We start from the raw sequence: 18341 nt of genomic DNA on the forward strand, positions 1-18341 counted from the left end.
TGATCAACATAAAAAATAGATTAGCAGCCACGAACCAATACCAGAAATAATAGGATGTCTGGGTGGTGAGTGAAATTTCTTTAGGGAGGTAATAGAATATATATGCTATAGATTGTAAGCATGCGAGCAGGGCCCTCTTACCTCTTTGTCTGTTGTACCCAGTGTTGTTTATCACTGTTTGTCCTCAATTTTAAAGCGCTACGGAATTTGCCGGTGCCATATAAATAAATGTTGATGATGATGGTGGAAATTTCATAAACAAAAAATAGAATTCCTCCCTCTGCTTCATATTAGAAATGGGGCACTGAATCATTTATATCAAAAACAGGGTTCAATTCTGTATGAAAAACTTATTTAGTATGTCCATTTCTCCAAGATAGTTCCAATTCAGAAAGACAAAAATTATCTTTTTGAGCCAACACTGTAGGGATTGCCCCTAAGTTCTTTATTTGTATTCCTTTATTTGCAAAATAGTGTTTCCTATACAGTGTTCTAATATATTGGTTAAGTTCGACAAAGAGATCAAAATGGTTAGAGCCGCACTGGGAGCAAACTTTAGTCCTTTATATAATTGGTTACCCTAAGTCAGTGATGGCTAACCTGTGACACTCCAGGTGTGGTAAAACTACAAGTCTCAGCATGCTTTGCCAGAAGATGACTAGCTGATAGCTGGCAAAGCATGCTGGGGCTTGTAGTTTCACAACACCTGGAGTGTCACAGGTTAGCCATCACTGCCCTAAGTACTCATAATGGCAGGTTTACTAAGCATTGCTATAATCCAACTTTATTCCCTTTTAAATATTACTCTTCAATAGTTATTAACTTTCAAAGACCGGGGATTTAGAATAAATAATAAAATGTTTAATTTAAAGATTAAGAGCAACTGTATTGTGCAGTTGGGTAAAATTTAAAAAAGGGGACATTTTCAGGGACGAATCTTTAAAACCTGGGACAATCCCTGAAAATTAGGGACAGTTGGCAACCATGATTCTTTTGTTCTATAATTTTTTTTGTATTAAAGATGCTGCCTCTTGAACTCTTAATACCTTTACATTTGAAAGTTTTTATTTTTTCCCTTTTTTTCTCTAAACTACATTCTAGTTTTCGTCCTTATAAAGTCAATATGTAATTATTTTATTCCAAATCTAGATTAGCAAACACTGATAAAATGCTGAAACCCTTCATTGTTAGATTTTACGGTCTGTTATACTTGATCAAGGGAGAGCATCTATTGACAAGTTTGATTCAACACAAATGTAGATATTAAAGAACCATTAAACCCCAAAAAGTGACAATAGGGACTCCATCCATTATACTGGGACCACTTGTGTAGCAAAGTTACAAACTTGTTATTTAACCTAACAAAAAGCCTGTGCTGACCAGCCTGAGGCTGGTTTTCCCTGCACCAAGAGGGCCCCATGCGCATGGCCTCCCAGTTATAGTGGAGACCAGGCCAGGCTCTCTAGCGCTGGGGGTGGATGAGGATTCAGAGAGTGACGTGCTACAGTTTTACAAAATTATTAGTTCAGCATGTTTGGTCTAAGTGGACCGTCAGCCACTTGCAGTTCTCCACCATTCAGCCGTGTTATATTTTATTGTTGGTGACTGACTATTACCTCCACTAAGGTCGCAGATGCTTCGTATTCATTAATTTATGATAAAACATGAACATTGTAATTTGATTTATAAAGGACTATACGCGTGCGCTGCCGACTTTTCATCTGAGTTCTGAGGCAAAGTTATGTCAATCTGTCATTTGGTGGCAGAAAATGGTATTTTAGGGAATTTCAGTGTTATACTTTTGGTCAAATGGGCAAGTCTGAATTTGGTTGATGCCGGGAGAACGTTACCTGCCTGACTCCATTATGCTAACTGTGAAGTTTGGTGGAGGGGGGATAATGCTATGGGGCTGTTTTTCAGGGTTTGAGCTAGGCTCCTTATCTCCAGTGAAGGGCAAACTTAATGCTTCACCATACCAAGTCATTTTGGACAATGCTATGCTTCTAACTTTGTGGCAACAGTTTGGGGAAGGCCCTTTTCTGTTCCAATATGACTGTGCCCCAATGCACAAAGCAAGGACTACAAAGACATGGTTTGATGAGTTTTGTTTTGAAGAACTTGACTGGCCCACACAGAGCCCTGACCTTAACCCCATCAAACACCTTTGGGATGAACTGGAACGGAGATTGTGAACCAGGCCTTCTCATCCAACATCAGTGCCTGACCTCATAAATGCTCTACAGAATGAATGGGCACAAATTCCCCAGAAACACTCCATCTTGTGGAAAGCCTTCCAAGAAGAGTGGAAGCTGTTATCACTGCAAAAGGGGGGATCAACTCCATATTAAAGTATATGTATTTGAATACAATGTCATTACAGTTCCTGTTGGTGTAATAATCAAGCGTCTGAATACTTTTGTCCATATAGTGTATATTGGTTGTTTTATATCTTCACAATGAACAGTTAAAATTTATTTTTACTGCCCATTGGGATTCTCATAAGGGCAGTCAAATCAGTTGCCAGACCTTAGTGCCTTAAGGGCTCTATACAGCAATAGGTATGATAACAACTGGCAGAAGAACAAAAAGACATTAATAGATAATAATATCAACCAAATAGAAGAAGGTTAAAAATAATAATAATAATCATTATTTTGAATAAAAAAGATAAGTTTTGGGAGTTCCATTTCAAGACTAATTGGCAATGTAATTTTATTTCCAGCTGACAACTGTGCACTGGAAATGACATTTTCATATGAACATTATAACAAAAATAGAATCAATTGAAACATAATTATTAAAATCACGCTATTTCATCTAGTGTTGTATTAAATTAGTTTGTCGGATGCAGTTGCATGTTTACAGACAGGTTCATAATGATGATATATGCAGTGTATCATTCCAATGAATTACACCCATTTTTTTTCAATGAGTTGTATATCACTCACAGAGTTATTCTTCCATAACAACAAACAATCAATTGTAAAACTTGAAATGAGTTTTTTCTTATATTCCAGTTGCGTTGTTCTAGCTGTACAGCAGAGGAAGCTCTATGCTGGTCTAACCTCTATTAATGATTTAACCCAGCTGTCACTTTTTGTTTTGTTCTTTAAGTGACTAGAAAAAAAAAATCTTCATTCTAGATTTTGCCCATTGCTTAGGAAATCATATATATCTATAGACTAAATTCTATTATGGGTTGAAAAATGTTGTTCCAAGGTCAACTCTGATATTATAATGAGGGTAGAATTCAGATGATAAGTTTCGATGCATTTTTGTTAAGGTGGTTAAAGTTTCCTTGTCTAGTTGGGGTTTATGGTCCCTTAATGTATGAGGACTATATAAAGCATATAAAACATATATGTATGATACAATAACTAATAATAAATTAATCCTAAGAAGTGTCTAGACAAGCCCATGGCAGTGTTTGTTACATTGTTATGCTGCCCAAACATACTGCAAGTGATTTTGGCCAAATGGCCTGATAAAAACGTCCTCCCCTAAAATAATGACTGTGATGCCCGATATTGATCCAAATCTGTAAAATTATAATTTTACCTGTTGATAAATGAAATTGAGATATGCAAAATCATCTTACATATGCACAATCAGGGCCCATTGACCACAGACATTTTCTTGATGCTCAGGATCTCCACCAGTTGAGTCACACACACGTGGCCATGTAGAGCGCTCAGGCCACGCAGCAGGATCACCTTAGCAACATTTAATCTAGAGGAATGTTTTGTTTAAACTATTCCTTTAATAATGTAAAAATCTTAAGGTTAAAAAACCTATAACATAATATTCTGTCAATCGATATGGCCGATTGTCTTATACCTATGCACATCCTTTTGGGGGAAAAGAAGAAGTCTGAAGGCTCATTCACACCTACACATTGTTAATGTGCTTATCAGCTTCTAACACATTTGAAAACTGCACTAAAAATAGGATGCATGGTGTCATATGTGCTCTTTCCCACCGTTGCATTCTGAAATATTAACGCCATCTTGCAATTGTTATTAAAACTTCAGTGTAACATGCCTGAAAATAACATTTATACGAATATTGCTTTGTGCTAGATTTTTGAAAGCCTTATATCATATTGAAAATGTATCTTCAGTGTTGTTTTTAAATTTGTTTTATGAAATTTTCTCTTAGTTTCCTTTACTTTGAATTTGTATGAATTTTCAATGCGCTTTTAATGTGTTTAAAGGTGGTCTCCCATTGGGAAGCCTACAGTGAACACTAAAACGCTAATAAAACCGCGTATTAAATGTTTGCATAAGTAAAATGCCTGTGGATATGAAGCCTAAATCTGACATAATTTTTGTTAGCTGCTTCACTACAAACACACAGACGTAATAGTGGTCAGTCTAACTGGGTTTATCATCCGGCGGTCAGTAGGAATAGTACCACATGCCAATGTTACAAACAGAGATTGGAAGTCTGATCTAGTCTCCAGAAATAAACAGTATCATTTAAATTTAAATAAATACATTAATCAGATCTTTATTGTAGTGAACAGTATAACTTTATAAAATGTACAGTGCTTGAGAAATAATCAATATCCAAGATAATAGTAAAAATAATCTATTATTTAAGTAAATACTACTTTTACAGCACCGTTTTATCCTGTTTTTATCGCCTATTCTATTAATGGTTTTAATTGTATTAATACAGGATGGGGATGTTTCTGACATCACCACTGGTTATTTGACATAAACCAGGTCACATCAGGTCAGCTTTGTATTATTATAGATTTAAATTATGTCACTAAATTGGAATTTCCACTCTGAGACTTGGCAGCAGAATGAGATTTACAGTTTTTCAAGTTCTCTTCACATACAGTATCCAGATGTTATTCTTTAAAACAGACCTAAATCAAACCTCAAAGCTGTTATATTTGGTCAATATTTTCATCATATTTCTGCACATCTTATATTTGCATGTTATAGGATTTAAAATAAAAATAAAATAAGTAAAAAAGCTTTTATACAGTCATGTGAAAAAGAAAGTACAGCCTTCCAAATCTGTGCTTTTATATTCCAGGGCATTATAAACAATCACGTAGTCCTAAAATTTGATAAATCTAATTTCATGTGGCAAACATCCCATATCCTGTTTTTGTCATTATTCAACAAAAAACAAGCCAACACAAAAAACTTCAATATCTATAAAGAAGGTAATTTGAGCGCAGGACTGGTAATTAGGTGAACTTCATTATTGGATCATCAAGAAGTGATGATATACTGGTGTACAAAAGCAGAACTTTTGTCAGTTTGCTCTGGAACATTCAGGTTTGCGTTGACATCATATCAATGAGAAAAGACATCTGCAACAATCTCAGAAAAGCAATTCTTTCTGCTCTTCAGTCCACAAAGGGTTATAAGGCCTTTTCCATAAAAGTCCATCATTCTGCAATGCAAAGATTATTTACAAATGGAGAACATCAAAGACAGTTGTTAATCTTTCCAGAAGTGGGTGTCCCAGCATATTCACCCAAATATCAGACCGTATGATGCTCCGTGAATATGCACAGAACTCAAAAGCTACATCCAAGGATCTATATGTCTCAGCCAGGATAGTAAGGTTTATATTCTGCCATCAGAAAAATACTTAAGTATTGCTTTCCTGGGAAGGGCAGCCTGTAGAAAGCCCCTACTCTCCCAAAAAAATTGTAGTAGGACTTAGGTTTGCAAAGTTGCATCTGAATTAAACAAATTGAACAATGTCAGACAATAACAAAGTGGAGTGATTTGGTTTTAATGGACAACGCCATGTTTGGCACAAACCAAGCACAAAGTCTGACTCTGCAAGAACCTCACACAAACCATCAAGCATGATTGTTAAGGTGGGATGACTTCTGGCTGTATTGAACCATGAACCTCACAATTTACAGGACTTAAAGGATCTGCTGCTATCGTTTTGGTGCTAGATACCACAAGACACCTTCAGAGGTCTTGAGGAGTTCACATCTTGACGGGTGAGAGGTATTTTGGCGGCACAAGGGGGACCTTCATAATATTAGGACAGAATTATTGTGACAGAAGCAATAGGAAAGTGCTGAATGGCAGGTATATATGTATCCCAGGCTTTCTGTCTTTTGTGCTCTAAAAACCCCAAGTGTGTGTGTGTGTGTGTGTGTGTAAATGGCTTGCTAAGAGCTTAAGGCCTTTACTAAAATTTGGAAAAGGGTTCCAGGGGTTAATCCATTAGGTCCATTTTGGGTCTTTTGGGCCTCCAGCCTAAGAGTAGGCTAATTAGCAAATGCACTTGTGTGAGGTGTTAAAAATAGTGAGGCTAGACAGCCACTCTTTATCTCTCTCTCAATCTGGGGAGGAGGTTGGATGCTTCCTGAGAGACACTGCAAACTGTGATCAGTCTTGTGCATGTGTGTGGGACACCAGCTCCCTCATTTGAGAGAGGGTGTTCCTGTATGGTTAGTTAGTGCCGAACATGCAAGGATTTTATTTGTTTTGTTTATTTTGTATGCCTGGAAAATAAAACTAGCTGTGGCTAGTTAAACCGAAACAATTGACTGGTGCTGCGGTTCCCAAACTGTGCGCCGTAGCTCCCTGGGGTGCCACAGCCAGGGCTGACGGTGATTGGGGTGGGCAAGGCGGGGCACCAAGCATTCCCTTCTGCCTGCCACCGTAAACCCCCCCCCCACCCTGTTTGTCCACCGGTCAGGCAAAAAACAGTACAGCAAAACTTACATTTTCAGCACCAGGTGCCCTCCTCCCATTTCCGTTTTCACTGGCGTCACGCCCAACATTTTCAGTGAAGAGCGAGGTAGTTAGGAACCTGAAGATAGAAGAAGAAAGAAGGGAAAATAAAAAGTAAGTTAAGGGGCACAGGGTGAAATGGACAAGGGGCACAGGGTGATATTGTGAAGGGGGACAGGGTGAAAAGGACAACGAGCACAGGGTAAAAAGGACAACGGGCACAGGGTGAAAAGGACAACAGGCACAGGGTGATATTGTGAAGGGGGACAGGGGGCACAGGGTGATATTGTGAAGGGGCGCAGTGTGATGGTGAAGGGGCCTAAATACATCTTTCGTTATTTTGACCCAACTACGTAAAAAACGTGACTACCTGGTAATTATTTTACCTTAAGGGTGTCTTCGCAGAAAACGGCCCAATTTAGCTCACTATATATATATATATATATATATATATATATATATATATATAAAATCAGGGCCATATTAAGGGGGGGGGCACGTGCCCCGGGCCCCCCACCGCCAGTCGCTCGCTAATCGGATCACCTGTCAGTTGGTGATCCGATTCTTCAGCTTGTGCGGCTGTGACGCAGGAGCACCCCTCCCGCTCTCTGGCGCCATCTTGAGACACCTTGGGCAGTGTCAGCGCTGAGCTGGTTCCCTGCGTTTGAATTGAGTTGTCTGGGCACTTGCTCGGATCGTGGACATCATGTCTCTGTTCAAGAGGAGAGACAGAGAGCCGGCGGTGCCCCAGGGGCTGATCAAGGCGGCCAGGAATAGTGGCCAGCGAAACCTGCCAGCCTGAGGCCTGACCAAAGGTGACTGAATTATATATATATATATATATATATATATATATATATATATATATATATATATATATATACAGCAATGATACTGCACATTGAAAAAAATGAAACATTGATAACATGACACCAATTTTGATATATCGATAGATAGATAGTCAAAACTGATGTCATTTTATCAGTGTTTCTTTTTTTTAAATGTGCAGTATCAATGCTAATTTCAGAGACGGGGAGCTGGGGGGCATATGCCCGCTGGGTCGGACAGGAAAAAAGACTATTTTGGGCCGGTCTCCTCCGAGACCAGCCACCTTCTATCATTGGCCACGGATCCTTACGATCCGTCCCCCCTTCCCCTATGTGTGGCCTGCTATTGGAGTCACATGGGACGTGCCAGGTGCCGTCCCATGTGTGAAGAGAAACCAGGGCATGCAGCGTGCGGATAGAACAAAGTTAGTGGGGGTAGTATGGTAATATAATGTGTGTGTGAGGGGGGTAGTATGGTAATAAAATGTGTCAGGGAGAGGGGGTTATTAATATAATGTGGGAGGGAAGGGGTGTTATTAATTTAATGGTGGATTGCAGGTGGATGCTAATTATTTATTAGGTGCAATTTTATTGTGGGGTGATGGTGGGACAATTTAATCTAATAGTGGAGTCTATCAATTTAAGATGTGGGTGATTGGACCTTAAAATTTAATGCTAGGGTGGTTTGGAAGCTCATAAATGAATGTGGGGCTGTTTTGGGGAAAATTAGGTCTTTTTATTAAATGTGAATATGAATTATTTAATGCCGTGGATGTGGGAAATGGTTATATTTTTTAAACGTAAATGCCATTTAATTTGGAGGGATGGTTTGGAGGGATGGAAATGGAAATGGAAATATGTTCATATATTAAATGGGAATACTATTGTTTTAATGCTAGGGCTGGTTGAAATTTTCTAAATTGTACACATTTTATTTTCCAAATATGGCCTCCAACATTCCAGAATCCAGACAAGCAGCAACTGAGCTAAAGACACCAGCAGTCACAGGTGGTGACAGTGACGAGAACAGGTAGGAGAGAGCAGGACAGTCTGCCAACTGTCCTGAATCTGGTCGGGCAGTCCCGAATTTGGGTGACTGTTTCACTTAGGACAGTTGGGAGGTATGTCCTGCTTCACTGTGTACTGCTCGTGAAGGCTGAACTGTGTGCACCTAACAGTAGTGCACACTGTATTGCCTGTGTATTTGTATAAAATGATAACCATGTTACATCATAGGGGCCCCCCTGTCTGAAGTGCCCGGGCCCCCCAGAGCCTTAATACAGCTCTGTATATAATATAAGTATAGTGCCCACAAAACGTAACTATCACACAAGGACAATAGGTTGTCTCTAAATCCATAACTGTCACACTTTTCCATGCAAGTATGCAGGAATAAATAATGCAGGAATCACTCACTATATATTACTTTAAAATGCCCTTTCTACAATAAAAGTGAAACAAGTAACCCTAATATCAGTAAATACAGAAGAACATAATGAAGCTCAAGGCTCACAGAATTAGCTCTCAGCTACAGTGAATATGTATTATGCATAGGCATGTCTGCTATATTTGGAACATAATACATTCACTGAAAGCCATATTTTCATAGAAGTTGAGAAAGGTGTATTTATTTCATACTATTTACTTTACTGTCTTTTGTGTCAGCAAAGAGAAGAATGTAACCAGATTTCATACATTTACCAACATTCAATAATTGTCTACCAAATGAGTCATCTCTGCAATGTTGTTACATAGAAAATAATTTATAATTCCAGCAGAAAGTTTGAATCAACTGGTTTTAAATATATCTGGGTTGTGCAATGTTAATAATGTGATAATCTACTTTAGTTTGTGTTGTTCTAATCAGTGAGTACTAATTTACTGGCGAGTGGTGACCATTATCGCTTTAACATAGATACTATAACCGATTCTTGCTGTCATGTTTTAAATATTAGAATAAAAATGACTCTTTGAATCTGGTTGTGCTGAGTTATAGCACCTTTTCTGTGCACCACTTTTAAGAAACATCCCTCATTTTGCCATAACATTGACACAAAAGAGATGGTAAAGATGCCGCTGCCGAAATGCACTTAAGGTCTGAGCAGCCATTGCCGACTGGCATTTCCGTGCAGCTACCGGTGGTGTAATACAGTTGGAATGAGGAGACATTTTGAATACAGGAAAGATGAAGTTATTGTAGAAATCTTAAGACAGTTGCTGGTATCTGTGATTGTCCTTCACCATTTATTTTACCTGGACCACCTTGCTCTTCTGCCACTGGAATAGTGTTCAGCTGTTTTCCTCAGCGTACCTGTGTTCCTGTTATTGTTCTTTGGCATCATGCTTGCTGACTGCCTTCATCATGGATTACGAGCACCCAATTGCTATTACATAGTGTTAGCTGTGACCGTTACATGTCCTAGTGTGGTAATGGTATGTCTGCATTTGCGTTGCCATGGTAAACCCATGATGTGAATAACATGACTTCATCTTGGCTTGGGGTGGACATATAAGAGAAGACAGGAGCCGAGCTAGCTCTTCCCTTCTCTAGCTCTACAATTCTAAATCAATAGTAATAGTGATCTGTTGTAAGCTGGCATATCAACTAATAGTCACTATTATAAGTAAACTATTGCTTAGGAGATGCAGTGGAGACCTTGGTTATGTCCCGCTTGCCCTGCCATGGTCCCTTTTAAAAAATATAAAAGAAAAAAAAAAGTGAAAGATAAGTCTTAAAAAAAATATCCAAATCCCTCCACTAGTCCCCTCCCAGCCCCACAAAATGATGTCACGTATTCAGGGATGCAGAAGCGTTGTGCATTAGTGATGCAAACACGTACAATGTCATGCAGAATAAGTGTGTGGTCTCAATATTATTAAAAGGGTGCCATGAGCCCAATTTTTGTCCACCCAAACCCCTTCCCACTCCTCCACTAGGGGCTAGATTTACTAAGCTGCGGGTTTGAAAAAGTGGGGATGTTGCCTATAGCAACCAATCAGATTCTAGCTGTCATTTTGTAGAAGGTACTAAATAAATGAAAGCTAGAATCTGATTGGTTGCTATAGGCAACATCCCCACTTTTTCAAACCCGCAGCTTAGTAAATCTAGCCCTAAGTGTTTATGAAGAAAGGTGCTTTCAGATTGGATGTTTTGCATCAGTCTGCAGAGAGAAAAACTCTAAAGCTATATTTGCATAAGACTTTGTACAAAGTACACATTTTTTTTATCCATATACTCAGATTAATCCATTGGTCATTAAGTGGTTAAGGAGCGTTCTCATATAAATGCAGTTTTTTTCTCAGTAGGTCTGTGAATGTTGGCAGAGGTAGTTTTATCAACAGTTAGCCTTGGTGTTGGGTTTATGGGGACATATTTTGGCTTATCGTGCTCATCTACAGTCTATATTCCATTATTTTCAGTGCTACAGTACAATTTGTTATACAGTATAATGCAGAGTACAATATCACATTATTTAATATTTATTTGTATGTAAATGTACTTTGGGTCTGTTGATTAATGTTGAGTGTTATATATTCGAATGTAACATAATTATATTGAAGTATAATTCATGTAATAAATGTGATGTTTGGGACTTATCTATTAATTAAGGGCTCATAGCCATTAGTGGTTGCCACTGCTTTGTGGTGGTACTGTGTTCTGCAATGTGTTCACCAGGAGGGGAAAGCAGCCTGGGCATTTCTAAAATTTAGTATTGATTTGGACTGAACTGCATTATCAGTACTTATGGTACTGACTAAAATCTGTCGGAACCCTGGACAGATCACGTTGCATTTTTGGTGCGTCCAGCATTTGCAGGCAGTGCTAGGATTGCCAATACTGATCAATAGATCATTATTTTGATGATAATTCATGATCTGTTCATTTCCTAGTGTACAGGGCAACAAAACGCACTCTTTAAAATAAATGAATAGATGTAATACATCATATTGGCAGTGTATACTAGGACTATGACTACTGACACTATAAGATCTGTACACACCTCTCAGCAAATGCAGGGATATTTGATATACATAACTGGAGCTTGATATTACAGAGTATAAGACACTGTTGTAAGAAGTTTGATAACCATTGTATTATACAAAGACGTGTTATAATTGTGCATTGAGGTAATAATATTATAAACTACTGGATCATTTAATTGTATTGTTATGTGTCAGTTTCATGTAACCAGACATAGGCAGTTGCTAAGCAGAACATGATTATCCCTTTTCTCCTATAAAACATTTACTGAGTTGGTAAATATTATGGGCCTGATTAATTAAGGAACGTAAGTCCATTTACATGGTGCATTTTGTGTATGGCTTTCTTTTTAACAAAAAATAAAAAAATCCTGCCTTCCTTAATGAATCAGGCTCTAAATGAGGCAAAGTAGTTAAAGTTGCACAGTACATGAAACTTAAGGGGACAAATGGTTTGCCACTTTGAAAGGGGCAACTTTTCTAAATTATCACTGTCAATTAGTCATTGGTATGTCCTGGAGAAGTTTGAGGAGGGAGTGGGGAGTTCCATCTTGAGAATGTTTTTACTGGTAGCCTCCTCTCAATCCAACTTTCTAGGCTCGATTGCTGTAAAAACAGAGTTGGCTTCATCTATTCATATAGGAGTTGCAAATATCTATAATAAGGAGGGTAAAAATGCATTTCAGAAAGTATGAGGAGAGTAGACACAGATCCATTGATCTTGTCACTGCTAAAAGCACTAATTACATCATTTTGAATAATGGCCAGGAATATATTTGTTGTTTATCCTGTATTGGAAAGGTAGGAAATTAGTATTTAAAGGAATACATAAAAATCGCTAGATACTAAATATAGATTTGAAAAATTATATATAAATGATGAGGTCTTTCCATTCTTTAGAATTAACTGTTTAGAAGTTTGTTTCAAATAGTCAGATGAGTGAGCAATTCTGCCACATGTACAGATGGCCAAATTATACTGATGCAGTTGCTCAGGCACTGGCCCAAAGATTTGATGGCAAAACAAAGCAGGTGTGTGTACACTTCTGATTAATAATGACCCCTTGCACTGGATGTTGGAGAGTCGTCATTTGCCCCATTCTCCATTTCTACCAGCATTTTGATTATATTTAGTGATAGTTGTAGAGTCCTCATACGATACAGTGGTTAGTCACTTCGATTCCTCCTCTCTCTGCTCTGTTTTATGTAAAGTTGCATTGCAATGATATTTATTTGCAAAATCCTTTTAGGAGACAAAGTAGATTTCTAATTATAAAGTGTTATGTAAACAAGTAGGTAGTTATTATTTTGTTCTAACATTCAATGCAGTGTGTTTTCTGAAGAAGAAATACATGTGTTTAAAGTATTTTAAATGGGAGAATATCTGTACAATATTGGTGACTACTTATTTGTTTTAGAATACATCTAGGGGCTTAGCTAGAACTTTTGCGGCACAATTGCAAAATGTTAATGGGGCCCCCAAGGTTTCTTGTGGAGGACATCCATGCTCACTCACCTTCCATTAACAGTTGGCTGCCGCCTCTTCCTCTGGTGCACACTGCTCTGCACATCACTTCTGCTCCGAGAAGGGAACATCAGAGCTCCCTTCCCCCTTTGAGCATAATTTAATTCTGTACCCCCAGAATAAAAGCTTGCATGCAAACATTTTGGGGCTCTTTTAAGCTCCCAGCTGACCACGGACACAGCCAGGTGTAGCACATGACACAACTCGTGGGGCCATGCATCTGAGAGGATCAGACGGGACTTCTTAGATGTCAGACCCCTTAGCGGCTATCCTGGTGGTTACACCAGTGGGTACATCTACCTGCTAGACTAGGAACCCTGTGATTGATTCTTGCACACTCCAGTACACTATTATCTGCAGGTAACCAATAACCAATTATCACCAATAAGTTAATGTACTCCTCATTATTAATTACAAGGACATTACAAGTCACTGAGAAGCAATGCGAAAGAACAAGACCCCAGTGTTTGTATATATGGCATGTAACAATACCTTCACCTTAAATATCCTTATATAATAAGGGTTACTTCCTCTCCTTGTAATACAGCGTAAATAATAACTTTATACTCAATTCTGATTGAAGTTTAAAGCTGTTTTTGTATCTATGCAGACATTGTAATTGTTTTTTTCCTTATTTCTGTGCAGCTTAAAAGCGCCAAAGAGGGTGCAGATTCCAATACCCATGACTACCTCGCCAAAGTAAGTATATCATGCAGCCGGGCACATCCTGAGCAATCGTCACCTTGTTAGCATTGTTCTCTACTCCTGCAAAATGTCTTATTCATCAACATTTTCATTTCTCATGTAGTGCCCATGACTCTGTAATTGTTTGCATTGTTTGTCATTTACCAGGCTTGCTCATCTTACTCATTGAACTGGCACTGTTTAGGAAACACAAGGAAATAAATCACACTGCATTGTTGTTTGTTACAGAAAAAAGATGAACTGCGCCAGCATAAAAGCCAGGATAAACTTTGCTCAAAAATATCCATTATTCTGAAAAGCAATTATTAGGGTTCCATTCATTTCCTAGTTCCATGTTTATTAATTATATGGTTATACTGTAGGTAACATTAATCAGCAGAGGATTTCAGAAAACAACATAGAGAGAAAAATGTTTACTGGGAGCTTAAGTCACTTCTGCTCTAAGCTCTACTTTAATCAGATATTCTTAAACGTGGATTTACTTTGCTGTCCTTTGTCAGTGTATAGTTTAAGCTGGCCATATGCAGGAAGAGCTAGCAGATAACGGTCGTCACTTGACTGTTGTATCCGTCTGTCCAGATGCACATTTAATAACTCACCGTCAGATGTTGGTCAGGTTTGCTGGTCTTTTGTCCCCACACATGCAGCAACCTACTTAATTGCCAAAATTACTGTGTGTGTGGGCAGAAAGTAACAACTATGACAAGCAATTGGCCCAAGATTAGTTTCACAAAATTAACACTCGATTGTTCCGTCTGTAAGAAAATACTAGCACACTTGTTATAATAGGTATGTGTAGCCTCTCAGTGTGTGTTTGAAAACTGCTTTATGATACTTCTGAATAAACAGTCTTGTGTGTTGGGGGCACTTTAATGTGTAAAGTGGGCAATTATAAGACATCACAGTCACCAACATTAAAAAATTCTGTAGTGTAACACATTCAAGTATTACACACAGTGTCTTTGACAATTCACCATAAAGACACGACCTGGAACAGCAGCAGATGACTATGCAGAACAGGCATACTATTGCTTTTGCCCTAATGACTGCACTGGGAATGGCTGTGTAGCATAGAGAGGCAACGGAAGACTGCAAAGAAGTAATCAGGGCTCAGAGGAACTAACCAGCTGTCGGATAATTCAGTGGCTAATCCACTGCATTGATCTGCAGGTTTAAAATTCAAGAAAGACTTGACAGCATTGGGTTTTCAAGTCAGACTCCAGAGCCTCCGGGCACAGAGCTGTAATTTGGGGGAAGTGGAAAGTATTGAGTAATAGGAGGAGTCGGGAAAGAGTTTCAAGACTCTTACATATTGCTTAATACACATACTGAATGTACAACTAGATTCTCATTATTTGGCGTCTTTACTGAATATTTATAAGTAATGTGAAAAATGCAAGACCTTGCTGTCAAACTCCAACTTCAGTTAATGGCAAAGCATTTATTCTACTGTAATCTGCTGAATGTTTACTGTGTCACGTGCAACTGATTATTTCATTTTGAGCAATGCTACATGAATTCCTGAACATAATGGGGAAAATCCAGCAATTTATGAATTGAATTGATGATGACATGTTTTATGTGAAGGAGTACAATGAATACTGGCAAATAATTGAAGTTGACCTTGCATTTATAGAATAAAGTACATAAAGGGGGGAATTGAATTGGCCACATTACTGCCGAAAGTAACGCGGCCTGCCCACTATTACCGATATTACGGTAATAGTGTGTGTAATTACCAATAATACTGTAATTTCAGCAAAAGCAGGGTGGAAATTACCGTGTTAACGGTAATAGGTTTAGCGTGGTGTTAATCTGGAGGGAATTTAATTCCCTCCAAAATGTTATCTATGTAGAGTGTATGTGTGACATGAGGGTGTTTCAAATATATATATTCAATGGACATTGTCTACTGTTGTGCTACAGATGATAAAGGTAGCTTTGCTTAATGCAATTCCAGTTTGCCCCTTTGTCTTAAGTGCACTTTGATGTTTAAAGTGTGGATGGCTGGTGGTGTAATACTGGGCTATGATGACAGAGCCCAACACCACACTCTGACACAGAGGAGCAGAAGATAACGCCCTCTGCTTGCTCTACAAAAGGTAAGAAGCGCGGGTGAAGGGACAGGTGCGCACCACCTAAGGGGGCGGGGGGGCGCCATCGGATGTCCAGGGGGCTTTCTCTGGTCCTGAACCAGAACTAGATGCACCAGGATATCAGTGCCCAACACGGTCCACACAATGTGCCCATGGTATGGTCAAGAAATGTAGACACGAAAGTAAAGATTGCGGTATATATTTTTGAGGTAATAGTGCTTAGTAATATACTGAAGAACATTCTCAGTAATAGTGGCAAAGTACAGATGCTTTAAGTCGTCAATTAATAAATGCTTGGCCAGAGGTGTGCAGTATTATTTGTATGTCTCGGCTCACAATTCTTTGATTGAAATTATCCCTTATTTTTTGTTTGATGGCAATGTTACACTATTTTATTTTATTTTTTTGAATCAAGGAGCTTGGGAATACTTGGTTTTAGTGACTGTGAATATTCAAGTATACAGAATACATGATTCATATATTTTCCATTACAGATTACTGCTATTAATCCTATTCTATTACATTTCAACTGTTACTCCTTTTTTTATAGGCAACACAGCAGAGCTGAGCCTCAGCATTTCATTGCTTCATAATTTTGTCTTCCTACGGACTAAAAAATATTTAAATTACATTTCTAAGAATCCTTATCCCGGTGCCCCCATAACTTCTTATGATCATTTCTCTTCTGTCTGTCCAATTTCTGCCAAGAAACATATTAACACTGTGAACAGGGAGGATGTATAGCAATGTATAGGCATTCAGTCCCCTAGTGCTGAGCATTAAAGACATTTTATGGGGATACAATAAAGCCTATATTGAAGTCTGCTGATCAGTTAGCAGTTGCAGCAAAATTGTAATTCCTGATTCCATCTATCTGTTATTTTAATTGAAATATTACTGTGAAGACCTCACCTACTCAAATCCTTTCCATTGTTTAAATAGCATCAACCTTGTCATAATTACCAAAATTACTCTATTAAGACTGTAGAAAACTCACAATCACAGTGCAGATATATATGTATAAAATAATATCTCTTACATACACCACAATGTTACAAATCTTAATGCTAGAGCATGCAATGGGAGAATTGTGTGCTTACAACTTTGTGGCAACTGTTTGGGGAAGGCCCTTTCAGCATTAAAATGCCCATTGCTCAAAGAGAGCTCCATCAGAAATGGTTTCCAGAGTTTGGTGTGGAAGAACTTGACTGGCCTGCACAGAGCCCTGACCTTAACCCCATTGAACACCTTTGAGATGAATTAGAAGGCCAACTGCAAGCAAGTTCTTATCGCCCAACATCCGTACCCGACCTCATTAATGCTCCTGGGGCTGAATGGATGTGAATTCCAGTAGCCATGTTCCAAAATCTAGTAGAAAGCCTTCCCAGAAGAGTGGAGGCTGTTATACCAGCAAAAGGGGAAATAAACTCCGTTTTAATGACTCTGGCTTTGGAATGAGATGTTCAGCAAGCATATATGAATGTTCACATACTTATGGCCATGTAGTGTATAAAATATTTAATAACAATCTTGCATAGTATCTATAATATAGATGATAACAATACATTAGCAATGTTCTGAACTCTGTATCTGTTTGGTATATGTGTGTAGGTACTTTCCTTGTTTATGTGTGGCTTATATTCCATTTTCTATTGCAATTCTCTTATTTCAATATCTGTATATCAATCCCATATCAATATATTCCCATATCTTTGCCCCATATCAATAAGCTGCATTAACATCTCAACATTACAATTACCATATTACCTTTTCTCTATTAGAATATATAAAGCATTAGCTCAACATTCCATGTATCTCAATCCCAATGTTTCAATCCCAATCATTCCATACCAAGGATCCAATAATGTATTCCCATATATTTCAGCATTTCAATCCCAATCATTCCAGTCCCAGAATTCTGTAGTATTCTCATATATCTCAGTTTATCAATCCAAATCATTTTCTCCTCAAAATCCTGTAGCATTCCCATATATCATTACATTTTCTATGTACCGATAGCTACAGCATACCAATATCCCATACTCGGTCTTCCATGTATGTCCCTGGGCTTGTCCAATACCTGGCATTCATTAACATATCCTTAACTGTTATGGGGTGGGGTGGGGTGTAAGAGCACCAAGAGGAAGAGCGAGAGAAAAGCCATGTTTTAATGTTTTGTTCAGATGTGTGTGGATGGAGTCTTTGTGCGGGAAGTAGAGACCTTCATTGTTCCTCTGTCTGATTTGTTTTTCTGTGAGTGGCAGGGATGAATAAAGGATGAGATGGGAGCCACTAGTCCTAAGAATGATATGTAGGTGAAGATCCATGGTCAGAAAACAATATATGGCCCTTGTTATAGAAGATTACTACTAGTAATGACAGCTGTGCTTACCATGCCAACTCTCTAAGAAACATATGATGGATTCCACCCAATACAAGTAACAATCTGTTAATATTGTCTACTATTCAACAGTGGAAATGTC

General features: G+C 38.3%; 1 protein-coding gene across 5 annotated transcripts in view; it reads left to right on the forward strand.

Moving 5' to 3' along the window:
* Window positions 1-18341, forward strand: part of ENOX1 (ecto-NOX disulfide-thiol exchanger 1) — a 398268-nt gene that overhangs the window by 366320 nt on the left and 13607 nt on the right. For all 5 annotated transcript variants that reach the window (XM_075199754.1, XM_075199753.1, XM_075199757.1 and 2 more), the window contains one exon: window positions 13703-13756. In XM_075199754.1, coding sequence (XP_075055855.1) covers window positions 13703-13756 — 54 coding nt within the window. The remainder of the gene's footprint in view (window positions 1-13702; window positions 13757-18341) is intronic.

This window comes from Mixophyes fleayi, chromosome 2 (assembly GCF_038048845.1).
Source record: "Mixophyes fleayi isolate aMixFle1 chromosome 2, aMixFle1.hap1, whole genome shotgun sequence".
Lineage (NCBI taxonomy): Eukaryota > Metazoa > Chordata > Amphibia > Anura > Limnodynastidae > Mixophyes > Mixophyes fleayi.